At 40.0% G+C, this 15,129-nt stretch overlaps 2 protein-coding genes across 2 annotated transcripts in view; one reads left to right on the plus strand and one right to left on the minus strand.

The window, feature by feature from the left end:
- Positions 1-17: 17 nt before the first annotated feature.
- armc1l (armadillo repeat containing 1, like) lies at positions 18-4,252 on the plus strand. Its single transcript, XM_084737498.1, has 7 exons — positions 18-140; positions 602-763; positions 1,715-1,806; positions 2,177-2,360; positions 2,466-2,582; positions 2,805-2,879; positions 3,589-4,252. The coding sequence occupies exons 2-7, from the start codon at positions 611-613 to the stop codon at positions 3,781-3,783; spliced, it is 816 nt and encodes a 271-aa protein (XP_084593624.1). The 5' UTR covers positions 18-140; positions 602-610; the 3' UTR covers positions 3,784-4,252.
- Positions 4,253-5,273: 1,021 nt separating this feature from the next.
- map7b (microtubule-associated protein 7b) overlaps positions 5,274-15,129 on the minus strand; it is a 29,107-nt gene continuing 19,251 nt past the window's right edge. Inside the window, exons 9-20 of the mRNA XM_084736898.1 lie at positions 14,667-14,786; positions 12,821-13,002; positions 11,087-11,217; positions 9,648-9,904; positions 9,260-9,410; positions 9,006-9,174; positions 8,762-8,866; positions 8,626-8,676; positions 8,150-8,183; positions 7,284-7,395; positions 7,013-7,188; positions 5,274-6,243 (exon numbers count right to left, since the gene is read on the minus strand). Coding sequence (XP_084593024.1) covers positions 6,233-6,243; positions 7,013-7,188; positions 7,284-7,395; positions 8,150-8,183; positions 8,626-8,676; positions 8,762-8,866; positions 9,006-9,174; positions 9,260-9,410; positions 9,648-9,904; positions 11,087-11,217; positions 12,821-13,002; positions 14,667-14,786 — 1,499 coding nt within the window. The 3' untranslated portion in view covers positions 5,274-6,232. The remainder of the gene's footprint in view (positions 6,244-7,012; positions 7,189-7,283; positions 7,396-8,149; positions 8,184-8,625; positions 8,677-8,761; positions 8,867-9,005; positions 9,175-9,259; positions 9,411-9,647; positions 9,905-11,086; positions 11,218-12,820; positions 13,003-14,666; positions 14,787-15,129) is intronic.

Below are 15,129 nucleotides of genomic sequence, written 5' to 3' on the forward strand. Positions count from 1 at the left end.
GAAGATGCAGAACTAGTAAGATTAGCCAATAGGAGTGGGCGATGGTGCTGCGTTTGTACTAACTGGTCGACCAATTGCATGTTAGGAAACCAAGCAGCACAAAATTTGTATTTCTAAACACGAGCTTCTTCTTTTCCTGGGTAAGAAAACATCGCAGAACTTAATTTTACCATACAATTTTCTTACTTTTAGCGCATTTATATTATTATTAATGAACAAACGCACAATTTTATGCTCACATGACTCACAAAAACAATCGAAAATGACTTTTTGTTAAGTCGTCCAGCGTATTCACGTTTCAAAAGTAGCTAGCTTCTGTAGCTAACTAGCCACAACGTCAACGCTCGCGCTGCGACTTGACAGGACAACTTTAATTTATAAACCAGCCTCATTACTTGAGGTTCATATCTTAAAAACACACACAAGTGATCGTAAAGTCGCTCAATTACATGTTATTATCATTTCATTGGGATTAAATTAGTTCAACGTTTTTGCAGCGCACATTTTGTCGACCATAGCTTAAACGTTAACATCGTTGGATCAGGCCAGATCTCGAAACTTAAATAACGTGTTACAACTCTCATTTCCTTATGTGGTAAAGTGAACAAGGATGATGGATGCACTGTCGGTGGTGACTCAGCTGCGGGACCTGGCTTCTGAGCCGCAGAACCGAGCGGTGATAGTCCAGGACCAGGGCTGTCTCCCCGGACTTGTTCTCTTCCTGGACCACCAGAATCCAGATGTGCTGTATGCAACTCTTCAGGTGGGTCAACGATGCTGGACGATGTATTGTTTATCACACTGGCTGCCAATTATTCTGTCATTAAAAGTAATTTAAATAACATTCTCAGTGTGAGACCCCAACCCTTTGAGGGAGACATGAAGATCAGTTTAGAGAAATTTCACAGTGTTGTGGTAGATAATCAGTGGTAGATAACTGCCTTTATTTTTTGACTAAGGATAAATCCTCATATTGTGCACGACAGTATTCATGAATATTTTTTTATTACTTTGAATTCTGTGTTAACTTATGGTTTTGAGAGTCTGTATACTATGGTGTAACTTTTGGGCTGAATTATTGGACAAAAATCAGGAGGAATTCACAATAATTTAACATTGGACTCCTAAATTATTATCAACAACAATGGGAAATTCATATTATTATTTTTTATTCTTATAATGAAATTCTAGCCAGTAAATGTAGGCTTTAATAATATCGGATTGGACAGATTATGTCAAAGCATTTAATTATATATATATTTTTAGGCAAAATACTCTTTTTTTGATCTAGTTTACTAGAAAAACTGATGTCAGTTAGATCTGTTTTAGCCAAGAATATTAAATTAATCATAATATATCTGTGATGTTTGTTCTCTATATCTCAGCCCTTACCCTCAAGTGTGCCTGAACTACACGTTGTATGAACTTATTTTCAAAATACAAAAATGTGAGCGAAAAAAGTGTACAGGCATCTAAATGCTAACCTTTATGGATAACCAAAATCAATAGTGTTTTTACTCTCTGTAAATTGATTTACATATCTTACTGAAATAAATGAAGATATACTACTACTGGCTGCTCACACGGTAGAAAATAATGATGTTGGTTAATAGTGCAGAGCAGCCAAGTTGTAACATAGCAGAATTTACCCGTTTGCAAAAACTGAAATTCAGTGTGACTTTTAATCCTACTTCCTGTCTTCCTTTGACCTCAGACCTTGCGCTACTTGGCTGAGTTGTCCCCCAACATTCCCACCATGAAGAATGAACTGGGTATGATGGTGAGCTTGGAGAACCTAATTGGGAGGTAAGGAGATGTTGGCTTTATACTGTCTTGGTGACTCTTGCATGTTGATGTACACTCATGTTTTTTTGAGCGGCCTTCATTGTAGTTTGATAGTCTCCTCCTCGCATGTTTATGTGGTTGTACTTAAAACTTCCAATGATACTTGCAGGAACTGTCTACTGCATAAATTCCTTTTACTTTTTTCCCTTGTACACATTATTTAATTTTATAGCACAAATACATTATCAGTGGAAGTAAAATTATAATAGTAATTGGTTTATATCATGTTGAAGGTGCTCAGTCACCCTAAAACATGAGATTAAATGCTGTGTTTGTTGATTATTCAGATGTCTTAAACTAGGCTACATTAAACAGAATATTTTCCATGTAGGGAGGGCCTGTCTGTTGACATTACAGCTTTGGCTCAGGAGGTGTATTACATCCTGAGTGCGCCTGCTAATCCTGTGCCACGCACACCTGAGAGGCAAACCAGAAAGAAATCCCAGTTCTTTATCAACTCCTCCAACAAGAAGGCCAAGTCTGTTACTCTGCACATTCAGGGACTGGACAGCACTGTGAGTAGACTGACACACACACCCTGACACACACTCCTTTTCAAGACAGCAGTGATTGTTATTATTTCAAGCAAGTTAACTACTCCGTCTCCCTCCCTAATGAAGGATCAGCGAGGCTTGTGTGAGGAGGCTCTTCTGAAGGTCAAAGGAGTGATCAGCTTCACCTTCCAGATGGCCTCCAAGAGATGCACCGTCCGCATCCGTTCAGATCTTCCTACTGAGGTAACACACAAAAACAAATATTTACTATTAGTGTCTGCCTGTGTAGCAGCCAGCCTGTTTAAAATATTAGTTTATATTCCTGTTAGTTATCAACGTTTGTATTGTTGCACAGTCACTGATATGCATGTGCTGCAGGAATATGGAGTAAGAAACCAGAACATCTGATCTCTTGATGTTAATTAATTCTTTTCTCCGCTTTCTCTGATGTTTCTTGATTTGCAGAGTCTTGCATCAGCCATTGCTGCCACTAAGGTGTTATCAGCCCAACAGGTAGTGAAGAATGAGGCAGGAGAAGAGGTGAGTCTATATTTTGACTTTGTTAGACTTGACAGTAAACTGTCTACCAGACTTCTCCTCCTTAAAAAAAAAGAAAAGGAAAAAAAAAACAGAATATGGAGTTATGACTGAACAGTGGTCTGTATTAGGGTTGCAAATTTTCTGTATTTTCCTGAGCTGGTTATTAATAATTAATAAGATACAAAATGCATTTTTTTTCAAAGGTTTTTCTCATTTTCATTTTTCCTCATAAGTTTTATATTAAGTTTTCTGAGTCAATAAATGGCTCCAACAGACAAAACGGTTTCATATGACGCACAGTTATAGTCATTTCTAGACTATCAATTAATTATCAATCAATATATTTTTAATCAGTTACATTCTTAATGGTGATTGATCAATTAATGATTACTCATTAACATCCCTAGCCTGTATGGTTATATTGTAGCAGCTTGGAGATATTTTTTCTTTAACTGACAGAAATAGGTTTCCATAGTAACCACACAGGCAGTGGATTTATCAGCATATCTTATTCAGATTTTATAATCTAAAGGAGAAGATTTTCATATGACAAAAAGTAGGCAGCATTAAAACTACTGTTAGTTTCTCAATAGTTACTTGAGTAAATGTAACAGACTTAATGCATCTAGACAATTATGGTTATGAGATAAAAATTTCATTTTTATCCCTATAATCTTTAACTTCCCTCTTCTAAAACCGTCCTCTTCAGGTTTTTATCCCTCTGAATCCATCTGGAGTGGAGGTGCAGCAAAACTCTGCTATACCAGACTACCTCCCAGAGGAGGAAGAGAGTCCAGAGAAGGAGGTCGACAGGGCAATTTCCCGCACCACAGCGAAGGAAGCTTCTAGTGGAAGCTGGCTCAACAGTGCCGCCAGCTTCCTCACCAAAACATTCTACTGGTGAAACTGGCACAGTTTGCTTCACTGAGATCCAGTGACACAAAATTGTGCTAAAAGAAATTTCCCTCCTGATGTGTCACTGAAGTGGATGTTACAGAATGTTGGTGCACCACAGGACAACGTCGTGGCTTTGTGAGTATCGTCTGAACTTCACCAACTTGCCATCAATTCTTAGGAAAAACTACAATCAACAAATCGTTTTACCTCTGTTGGGCTCGTTTAGTTGAATGGAGGCACAAACACTTGAAAAATATCTTTTGTCTCTGTTTTCTATCCAGTATTCTCATTTGATGTAAATATTTTCTTTTGGTCTTTCCAAACTGTTCATTTTCTCTCTACATGTAAAAAAGTTTTTAAAGTCTTTGCTACTTTTCTGTACAGTGGAAAAAGTATTTTTGTGTATCCTGCTGTGTTTGTTAGTAGTTGTATTGGTTTACGCTAAAAATAAATCTACAGTATGTTACAAGTAAGAATTTCCCCACTGTTATTCTGTATGTAAATGAGGACAGAATCATTGCAATACCACACCAGTGCATAGGTAATCAAGTCAAAAAGTTTTATTTACTTGCCAAACAATGCGGCTGCAACAGTTGTACAGTGATTTCAGCTTTACAGTGGTTCAAAAATCTCATCCCACAGCCCCTCTTCTGGAGTAAGGGCTTTTTAGTTTTCAAAGCCTTGTGGTCAGTCTTAGTAAAATATATCGACTTTTAAACATAATTTATAAGATATCTATATATAACGTCATTTACAAGTGATTTTGCTTCTGTTAAAGCAACTGCAAGTCAAGTCACCATGTTGATAACAGCACGCTATTCATTACTGGCAGAGACCAGCATGACATAGCCGAGACATGGGTAATCTTTCTTAAAGTTCCTTCCATTTTGGTAATACGGCAAGATTTGTACAAAGAGGAAACTAAGTGCAAAGGTTTCAGAACCAAAAGCTTAGAGAGCAGCACTGTTGGGAGTTGGGTGTAAAAAAAAATGTATGGGAACATGACAGAAGTGTCATGTTTGGGTTCCAGTGTTTTACTCGAGTCCCACTCTTCTTTCTGTCATGAAAAGCTGCATAAGGGACCAACTGACATTATAGCTCTTAATTGATGACATAGTGGACAAACAGACAGAACACTTCATCATAAACTTTGATACTTTTAACATAAATCAAGAAAAGGAAGCCACTGGAGATCTGGCCAGAAGCTCACATAGGGAATGCATATCTTCATCAGATAAGTCACCTCATTCTTCCTACTCTGCTGTAAGGCAAAGGAACGTCAAAATTAGCAGCATTTCTTCTCAAATCCTTCATCAAAAGAAAAAATCTGATTATTGCAGAATTAACATAATAATCAGGAAATCATTTGACTTCATTTTACACTTTTGGCCAAAACAAGGTTACCCTCCAACACCAGGTGGCTAAGCTCCAACACTGCTCACTGAGTTGGACAGCATAACAGGACGCAGGATGCAGACGGGGTAAACAAATGAAAGGAAAGGGCAGGACTTCACATCAAAGCAGATTTTTTTTCTTAATTTGAACAGAAAGCAAAGACAGGATGAAGACGAAACAAATTACAATTTATATGTACAGCAATTAAATAAAACTAAACAAAAAAATCAGTAGTTTACACCCTAATTCTCAATCATCTGAGAGAACAGTAGTTTCATTTTCTCATTATTTAACTTAAACTCCATGATGCTCCATCACCCCTGCTGCCTCGCCCCAATAATAACCTCTAGTCTTAAACACTGTAGACACAGCAAAAATATATTACATGACACTTTCCTGTAGCATTAATACAACTTCATGCACTGATATCGCTCCTACATTTCAATAGAAGTGTTGAAACATGAGAATTACGAGGTTCCAGTTCAAATGCGTTAATGAAACCTTGTAATTCGGAGCCTGCTGTGCGAGTTCCAGTTATTTTGTCAGTCTGATTACAGTGTGTTCTACAGCGACAGAAAAAAAACTCTTCAAGTATCATGGCTGAAGACTTTACAGCTGATCAGTTTACATTATTATTAGTTTTTCATTCACACACACACACACACACACACACACACACACACACACACACATACACACACCAGAGGAGAGTCACAAGGCGGAACAGGTGTTCACTGCCCTCCTGTGAGTTCAGGACATTCACTTCAGGGTGGTAGGGGCTGCACACAGAACAGTATGACCAAGTGTAGTCGTGGTCAGAGACAGAGAGGTGGATCTGTCCCCCAGAGAGTTTGTTGATGGACATCTTTCTAGAGACGCTTTAGGGGGATCTTTGGGAAATGGCTGCGGGGCTCTTCTGTCGTGGGAGGGTGAGAAAGTAAACCTCTGGAAGGGTCTGTGAGTCCTTCCTTTGATTCAGTCCAACAGCTCTGTGTTTAACGCTCTCTGACCGTCTCACTTCCTGTCTCTCTGGGCGTGGAATCATCTTGGTCTGACGGGCATCAAGCAACATCTAAAAAACAAAAGCAACAAAGAAACACTTTTTAAAGAAAAATTAGGAAAATGTTGCATATTTACTTTAACTTCAAGACAGCTGAGTTAGAGGTGTTGGTAACAAACCCAAAGATGTTTTTTTGGTAAATTGAGAAACAATGATAACTCAATTTGGTAAAAGCAATAAAAGAGCAGCCACACGGATTAAACAAGTTGGCTAACTCTACCTGATGCAAAAGTGAAGGTCAGGAGAACTTAATAGTCATCCTAAAGTTGAAAGAGTTTATTTAAGATGTGGGGAAGTTAGATACTTGTGTAATTCAGTCTTCCTATCTTAAGTTAAAATAGCAATATTCACCTCATGTTATGTTTTCCCCCTAAATCAGGTCCTAAACCTAATTATCATTAAACACTGACTAATATTTGAAATTGCTCTGGATAAAACTATCAGCCAGATTTCATATAAATGTAAATTAAGCCCATTTCAACTGACAGTGAGGGTGTGTGAAGCCCAGAGGAAGAGGACAGGATGAATGAGAAGCAGAGGGAGATACAGGGATTTAATAAAAGTAAAACTGCATACTATGAGAACTCCTGTATGATAAACATTGGATCCTACATTTCCCATAGCTCAGTAATTTCCCCTGGTGCTGTGGCACTATTGACTCCACCACACCAACAGCTGAATACAGAGAGCTGGATGCTCTGTAACCGTATCAAGAGAATAAAATGATGATGGTGACAAATGAAAGAAGCAGGGGCAAAGTAGAAAGAGGATACTTATTGACCTGGTCCCTGCTGGGCTGACATGTCCTCTATTCCACTTAGAGGCTTTACGAGACCGTTCTCCCTGAAGGCTACGACAGGAACTCTCTCCTCCTCCGGCTGCTGCTCCTCTCCCTCAGGAGGAGACAACCTGGAATGTGAAGGCAGTACAATCACCTCTTCAAACTCCCCGTTCTCCCTGGAAAACAGAGGAGGGAAAGGAGAATTTTTAAACGTTAACTTCACAACAGTTATGGATCAACATAAACATCAATGTGACAATTTACATGTTACCTCTGGTCAGGATGGCTCAGTGCAGTGGTGTTGGGGTTTGGGTTTGGCTCAGGTTGCCGACAGTTGCTATTGTGAGTCGGTGACACAGTCACTGTAGATGGACTTGGAGAAGCTGATAATGAAGAGAAAACCACCACAGAAGTCAAAAACAGCATCAGAGGTACGACTACAGTCGACACATTTAAAGGGATGGTTGAGTTTAACTGAAGCGGGGCTGTATAAGGTAGTTATACATAGTCAGTGTATTAACTACAATAGATGGAGGTCGACACACCCTGAGTTTGGAAAAGCAGAGTGGACTAAGAGCTGGGAAGCTGAGCAATGTACAGCTGTGGACAGGGTCAGCAACAAACGAGGTCCAGTTTATACTGTGTTTAGAATATTTTCACATCTTTAATTTGTCACCAGACAACCTTTTCTGACAGGGAAACTGACATTATATAAGTCAAATATCACTGTCAAAAAGCAACCAAACTCCTTAAGGAAAAAGTAATTTCACCTCGCAGAACACAGGAGTTGCTGGTCTATTGTTGCTTCCAGCCTTTGGTTTGTTTGTGTTACTGTGACTTCTGTGAATCTGAACTAACCTTTAAAACACCAAAGTCACACAATAACAAAAAGGTACATGCAGATAAAGGCAGCAGTAGACCAGCAACTCCTGAATTCTGCAAGGTAAAATACTGATTTTGTTTGGTCGTTTTGAAGAGAGTGATATTTACTTGTGTAACAGTGGATTTCAAATAATCCAGACTATCACTGTGTGGTACAACAGGATAGCAAAAGTTATATTTCTGCAAAAAAATAGCTTTCCAAAATTATTAAAGAATATATATGAGTAAGGCTGTAATAAAGGTAAATTAAGTTACCTGCATTGTCTCCATTCCTGTTAGGAACAACTTTCTAGAGGCGAGAAAGAACAAAAGAGAGTGATCTCTCAGCAACACAGATTGTTCATGGTTAGTCAGATGCAACATTTCTTTAAATGCACAATATGTAGCGTCTACAACTGAGGAACTCTTTCACAATGAAAAAAATAACAAGATATAGTCTGATGGCTTCAGTTTTAATTACGATCATGGAGTTGTTTTCATTGTTAATGAATCACATTACACATTTTAATCACATTTAATTACGTTTGTTGTTCCTTACTACTTGACGTATCCCATGTTTAGTAACAGAAACTAGTGGCTCATAGGAATAGCACTGTTACTTTGAATAAATTAAGGATTTCGCTGGATTTGAACATTGTTGTAAACATTTGGGATAATGTAAGTACACAACTCAACAATATATACAATAGGTGTAGCATTTTAAGATACATGATATATCTTTAAGCAGTCACCTTCTCTGCTGTGTCTGAACGTCTTGTTCTCTTCATGATCTCCTCCAGACGCTGGTAAAAAAAAAACAGTGTTTACATGAACATCAAGCACTAAGTATATTATTAAATATTACATGTGTGTGTCAATATGTGTCACCTTTTTTCTCTCCAGGCGTTCAGCCTCCTCCTTCTGGAAATGTTTCTCTCTCTCCTGCCTCAGTCGCTCTGCCTCCTCTCTCTGTCGAGACTCCTCCTCCTCTTTCTAAACACACACACACACACACACACACACACACACACACACACACACACACACACACACACACACACACAGTTTTATTTCATTGTGAGATCACCAAACATCTTGGGTCTGTTGAATTCACTTGTCCACTTTCTCTGACCTGTTTCTGGAGTCTCTCAGCCTCCTCTCTTTCTTTCTTAAGTCTCTCTTCCTCCTCTTTTCTCTCCTCCTCCTCCTTCCTTCTTCTCTCCTCTGCCTGGCGCTGAGCCTCCTCCTCTCTCTTCGCTCGCTCTTCGGCCTTACGGCGAGCCATCTCCTCCCTCGCCAACCTGCACAGCAAGGATGCAGACACACGCACCTTCAGTATTATCCGCCTCCTCACACACATATTTACACGCAGCACGGTCAGTGTACCTCGCCTGCTCTTCCTGCTGCCTGCGCTCCTCTTCCTCCCTCTCCCTCTGCTCGCGGGCCAGCCGACGATTCTCAGCCAGGATACGGCTCGCCTCCTCTGGATCTGTGGTGCCTGCTGAGGGCTTGTGGGCTGGAGGACTGCTTAAGCTCTCTAGTAGGCATCACAAGTAAAGTTATGAGCAGATAATCTAGTCAATATTAGAAAAAGCTGTTTACCATTTCCAGCTAAATATGAAATTCAACATGTCAGCCAGTAAAAAATAGAAGAAATTATATATTTTTTAAAAAATCAGTGATGAAATGGAAGACTCATTGACTATCAAAGTATAATCTAATTACGAATGAAGCATGATAACAGCACTTCAGGTGTTGGAAAGTGGTAACTGACCGCTGGATGCTGCTGGTGTCTGCTCACTACTGGTCTTGTTCTGACCCAGTGGCTGAGGTCGAGGCTGAGGAGGACTGAGGATCTGCTCTTCCTCCTCCTCCTCCTCTTCTTCCTCCTCCTCCTCCTCTCCTTGGGCTCTGGTGGGCTGGGGGCTCTCTGGTGTGACCCTGAAGGGTCGAAGGTTTCCAGGGTCCTCTGGCCCTGGAGACTTAAGCAGTTTGGGGGTTGGGGGCCGCCCTACAGTCTTTTGTGGAGGCCTGTGTGCAGAAAGAAAAGCAGCATTTGGCTTCAAAGTACTGGTCAAAGAAGGCCCAAAGAACAAATATGGCTCTACTAGTTACTAGGATAAAGCAATATGAACAGTTTTCATGGAACTTAGTGTAATAATACTTATGAACCATCTCGTCTTCATTCAAAAGTTTTAAATGGAGCATGGCATGAAAACACATAAGCCTTATGGTCAGAGGTCACATTAACCAAATATTTTTGTCACAATTGACTGAATGTTATTAATGAGAGGCCATCTGACGTTTTGACAGATTAAAAGACTGACCCAATCACAACAAGTGGATGTGTCAGCTGCAGCAAGGCAGAGATTACAGAAAAGATGTGGATAGATAAATAAAAATAAATAAAAGGGAGGGGAAGATCAAATACATTTACAGGCTACAGGAACATCTTAATGAGTGAGAGACACTCAAACCTGCCTTCCCCACACACCACACCTGACTGCCTGCACACAGCACACAGCTGTGGACTGCATTACTCTGAGCAGCATGCATGGGAATCAATTACAATATATTTGAATTTATTTCTTCCCTTTTCCCTGATGGTTGAAATAAGTTGCTAAATTCTGTCACTTGTTGTTTTTCATGAATAAAGTCCCTATTAGGATCTAAAACATCTAAGCTATAGAAAGTCACCAAGTTGGCAACACTGAGCCCAGTAATTAGAATGTGGTTGATAAAGGAGGTGAAGAAATGGGTTGATATGGTGGAGGATTAAGGACAAGCAAGTGGCTAAAACAATATTCAGCCAGCAGCAGCACTTTGTATTGTCAGAAGGCCTCCACTGTAGACATGAAAAGTGACCACATAGTCAGGGTATCTGTTCATCTTGTCTCTCCATGTCCTAATAAATGCATAATCTGTGAGATTGTTCTGTATAGTAAGTGCTATTTTGATCGAGCTATTCTTGAAAATTAAATGCCATTACATAGGCTATGTCTCATTATCATTAAAAAATACAAATTAAAAATGACAGGTAATAACTGATTATGACAGACTTTTTACAACCATGTCTATCAAAATCACAGACAATTAGAAAGTCTAATGCGACTTTTGATCATAGTAAAAACTTTACAAGGCTGTGATACTCCAGTCTGCCACAAATCTGTTACAACCTCACTTTATCGGCTGTCTCGGGTGTGTTTCTCCTACCTGCCAGGAGAGGGTGCTGTCACTTTGCTGTTCTTCTTGCCTGGAGAAGAGGAGCGCTTCTTGGGGGGCAAAGTCAGTATAGGAGCCAATGGGAGTGACAGGTTACTCCAGGACTTCCTCACACTGTCCCTCTGCTATTGGTGCAAGAGATTGAGGTCAACAAAAATATGAAAAATTGTGATTCAAAATGGCCAGGATTTTTTTTTGACTTCATCAGGACCCAGATAAGCCTGCAGCCAAATGTCTCTAATACAATGACATAACAGCTCTTTATAACAGTGTCCTTAGCAACACACAAAGTAATCAGATGGTACAGAAGGTGCCCAGACTTGGATGCCCTACTGACAAGATGATCAGTAACAGGATTAGACTCAGACAGCCTTCCTTTGGCCGTGCATAACCTCTGACACCACACCATGACACCAACATAATAAAACCTACTGTAAATGTTGGCAATTCAATCAACTTTTTCTCACTCAGACAAACCCACAAGGCATTTATCATCTCCTGTTTTACAGAAGGCAAAAGTGTATGCAGGACTGCGTCAAGATGATGATGGTGTCTGGGGACATGTGAGGTCTATGCATGTGTCTCTGGGTCACAGTGTGGAATATAAAGTGATGCCCTCCTTCTGCAATAAGACGTTAATGGTATAAGCTGTGACACAGCAGCTGATGGACAGATGGACAGTGAAGTACAGTACAGTACAGTACAGGACAGTACAGTGGTGTGTGTGTGTGTGTGTGTGTGTGTGTGTGTGTGTGTGTGTCTGTGTGTGAGGAACAGAGCTACACATATACTCTGATATATTGTGTCTGACTGATCTGGGTTATCATCAACATACAAAATATGAACGACAAAAAAAGGAGCAAAAAGCAGTGAATCACTTATGAGTGTGAGCGAAGTAAGACACCAAAAATGGGTCACACTATTTTACAGTACACTAATAGACATAAAAGCCGAGTATCAAATTAGACAAAAAATAGAAATAATATGTTCTTTATTAGACCTTTTATTAGACCCTTACTAAACTTTATTAGAGGGTAATCTGGAACACATTACAACAGAACTGTACTGTAAACTAAAGTAAAATCATGTAACTGCTACTTCCCCATTCAAAAATCATTATGTGAACCAGTTCTACCAAATAAAGGCCAAAATTATAGAGGCAGGGGAATATTTTGAGTATGGGTGACTGCACAGATTTACAGTACTGTAATACTATAAGCACATAGTGTGATTTAATAAAAGCAGTAGGTATCAGTCTCGGCTACTCAGGGACCAGCTGAGCAGTCGAGGATAGATAGAGGGTCTAACACTGTCTAATAAAGAACGTATTTTCTAGTTTTTATCTAATTTTTTATCTAATTTCTAATTCTAAGTGCAGCTTGTTACATCATATTAGTGTACTGTAAAATGAGGAGCAGCCAAAAAAAAATGCACCAATGCAGTGCATGCACATCAAGATCAGAAATATTAATATTCTAACTGTGGTACAGGTACCACTGGTGGTATGCAATGAAATAAATTAATTAAATAAAATGTAAAAGAGGACAATATTTCAAGCAGCAAAATGAAAATGGACGGCAGTGAACCGAGTACTAGTGCTAGTAGATGCTTAAAAAATTTCAGTGACGCATCAACTAAACCTACTAGCAACAAACAGCGCAAAAAAGTAAGGTGGTACTCAATATTTTCTGAGGTGGTACACATAAAAAGTTTGACAGTGATGACATCACCCACCTGTGTGGTGCCGCTGGTCCTCCTGCGGACAGTCTTGGAGGAAGACGAGGCTGTCTCCCTGCTGAGGCTCCTGTCATGGCTACGGCAGTGAGGAAGTGGCTGGGCCTGCAGGGCCTTAAAGGACATGGAGCCCATGGGCTGGCAGGACACTGAGCGAGGACACACAGGCATGGCTACGGTGATGTACAAGGCGGGAGTTTGGAGTATTTTGAGGAAGGTATGGATCAGAGCAGTGTGAGGATTTATGGAATGACAGTGAGGGTTTGATAAACAGGAGCGCGGAAAATGAGAGATCGGGAAGGAGAGGAATGACAAGGATTTAAGGTGAATTAATAAATGAAAGCCAAGTTTGGGAGGACCAGCGAAGGATTGGGAGGAAGAAAAGAAGATATTTGGTGGAAAGAGAGAAGAAGAGAAAGAAAGCATTAGTGCTACTGACAACTGCTAATATACTACAACCATCACTTGGAAACTGTACAAGGAAACTGATGCTTTTAAGAGGGGGATTTAGTAGAGTTGATTGGTCAGGTTAGAGAATGAGAAAACTATATTAAAATTTTAAGGGATAGTCTGGATTATTTAATGCTGGTTTGTATGAGGTACTTATTGTAGGTAGTTATTGTATTAGCTACAGTAGATGCTGTTTGGCATGCCTCCAGTTAGGAGAAGCAGTGAGGGGCATCAGCAATGCACTGCTGTGGACAGGGTCAGCAAAAAAAATGTCTTTTAGCCACTTAAAAAAGATGCAGGTGAAAAAACAACCAACTCCCATGTTGTAAAAAATTGGTAAAATTACTGTTTTTCCTGTCTGGTTGCTTTGAAGAGAGCAATATTTGGTTTACATAACTGCAGTTTTCCATTGAAAAAGGCTTTAATTGATACAGATTTTTTTTTAGGTGGACCATTTTTTAAGTGGTTAAAATACCTTTTACTGCTCATTAGCTTCTTTTGGTGCTCCCTTCTGCTTCCACAAACTGGGAGCATGCCAGTCCCCATCTACTGTAGGTAATACACTAACTATCAATAAAAACCTCATACTGAACAACCCCACTTCAAATAAGCAGACTACCCCTTTAAGACATCCAGATAGGAGTGATTTGGCAAACCAATCCCAGCTCTAAAAAGTCCAAGTGGTGGAAGCTTCTCTACTTCAAAAGATTTTGTCATTCAGTCAGTGAAAATGACTAATTATGGATGCATTAGACACCGACACCACATAGACAAAGTGAGCATGCAGCAAACATGCAAGAAGTGCACCTTCACACACTGCAGACAATGTTGAATGTACAAAAGTGTGCAGAGTAGAGAAATCAAAGACAGATACAGTGTGTCGCATGAGAGTCAGTGTGAGCAAGTTCTTGTGAATGTGAGAGCAACAGACAGTGTGATTATTCAAAACACACACACGCTAAAAAAACACAAGGAAAAACAAACAGACAGAAATTCACCAGAGCTGGTTTAACACACACACACACACAGACAAACTATCTAGAGTCATTGTTGCCCTGGTAACAAAGAACAGGGACAACGTTTCATATACGTGTGTGTGTGTGTGTGTGTGTGTGTGTGTGTGTGTGTGTGTGTGTGTGTGTGTGTGTGTGTGTGTGACCTCTGAGTGCCTGATACAGGCTGGTGAAGGAAGTTTCAGACGGTGTAATGCTTTAAGTCTGGCCAAATCTGATTAACATACGAAACTGTACTGGTCAAGAGACCAAAATATAAATAGAAAAACTTCTAGCACTACAAGCTGAGATTCATGGGAAACATCCTCTGATTTATTCGCTGCTGATCACTGGAGCCAGGAGGGGGTCTCTGAAGTGGAATGTGCGTATGTTACCTGTTTGCTCTCCAGACAGACTCATGGCACTGCGGCTACGAGCCAAGTAGGAGTGTGTTGGCTGCTGCAGGCGGTTCACCACGTTGCTCTCCCATGGCGTCAATGGAAGACGGCGCAGGCCTGAACACACACACACACGTAACATTTGAGGTTTGATAATGGCTAAAACTATTAACCGCCCACTGATTAGCCTAAGCAATCAGTCAAAGCAGATTAGAAATGATGCAGAATTACTGTATTCGTTACCCATTCCTTCTCGCACACTGCTGTGCAAAGCAGGCAAGAGCTAAATGAAAAAGTAACCATGCATACACCTACACCTGCATGCACCAGTTTGTTAATTAGAAAAGGAAGCAAACAGCCTGGAGGGGAGCGCAAACAAAGAGCAAACACAGGGAGGAGAACATTCAATTAAACAGTGCAGAACAAAGGTCTTACTGTGTCTGCATTTAAAGAAAATGGT

This window comes from Lutjanus erythropterus, chromosome 15 (genome assembly GCF_056507025.1).
Source record: "Lutjanus erythropterus isolate fLutEry1 chromosome 15, fLutEry1.hap2, whole genome shotgun sequence".
Lineage (NCBI taxonomy): Eukaryota > Metazoa > Chordata > Actinopteri > Lutjaniformes > Lutjanidae > Lutjanus > Lutjanus erythropterus.

Excerpts from the sequence above, each read along its gene's own strand:
- armc1l (XM_084737498.1), top strand. The coding sequence starts at position 611 with ATGATGGATGCACTGTCGGTGGTGACTCAGCTGCGGGACCTGGCTTCT. Across the intron at positions 1,807-2,176 it reads TTGGAGAACCTAATTGGGAG|GGAGGGCCTGTCTGTTGACA; the intron begins GTAAGGAGATGT and ends TTTTCCATGTAG. Across the intron at positions 2,880-3,588 it reads AGAATGAGGCAGGAGAAGAG|GTTTTTATCCCTCTGAATCC; the intron begins GTGAGTCTATAT and ends CGTCCTCTTCAG.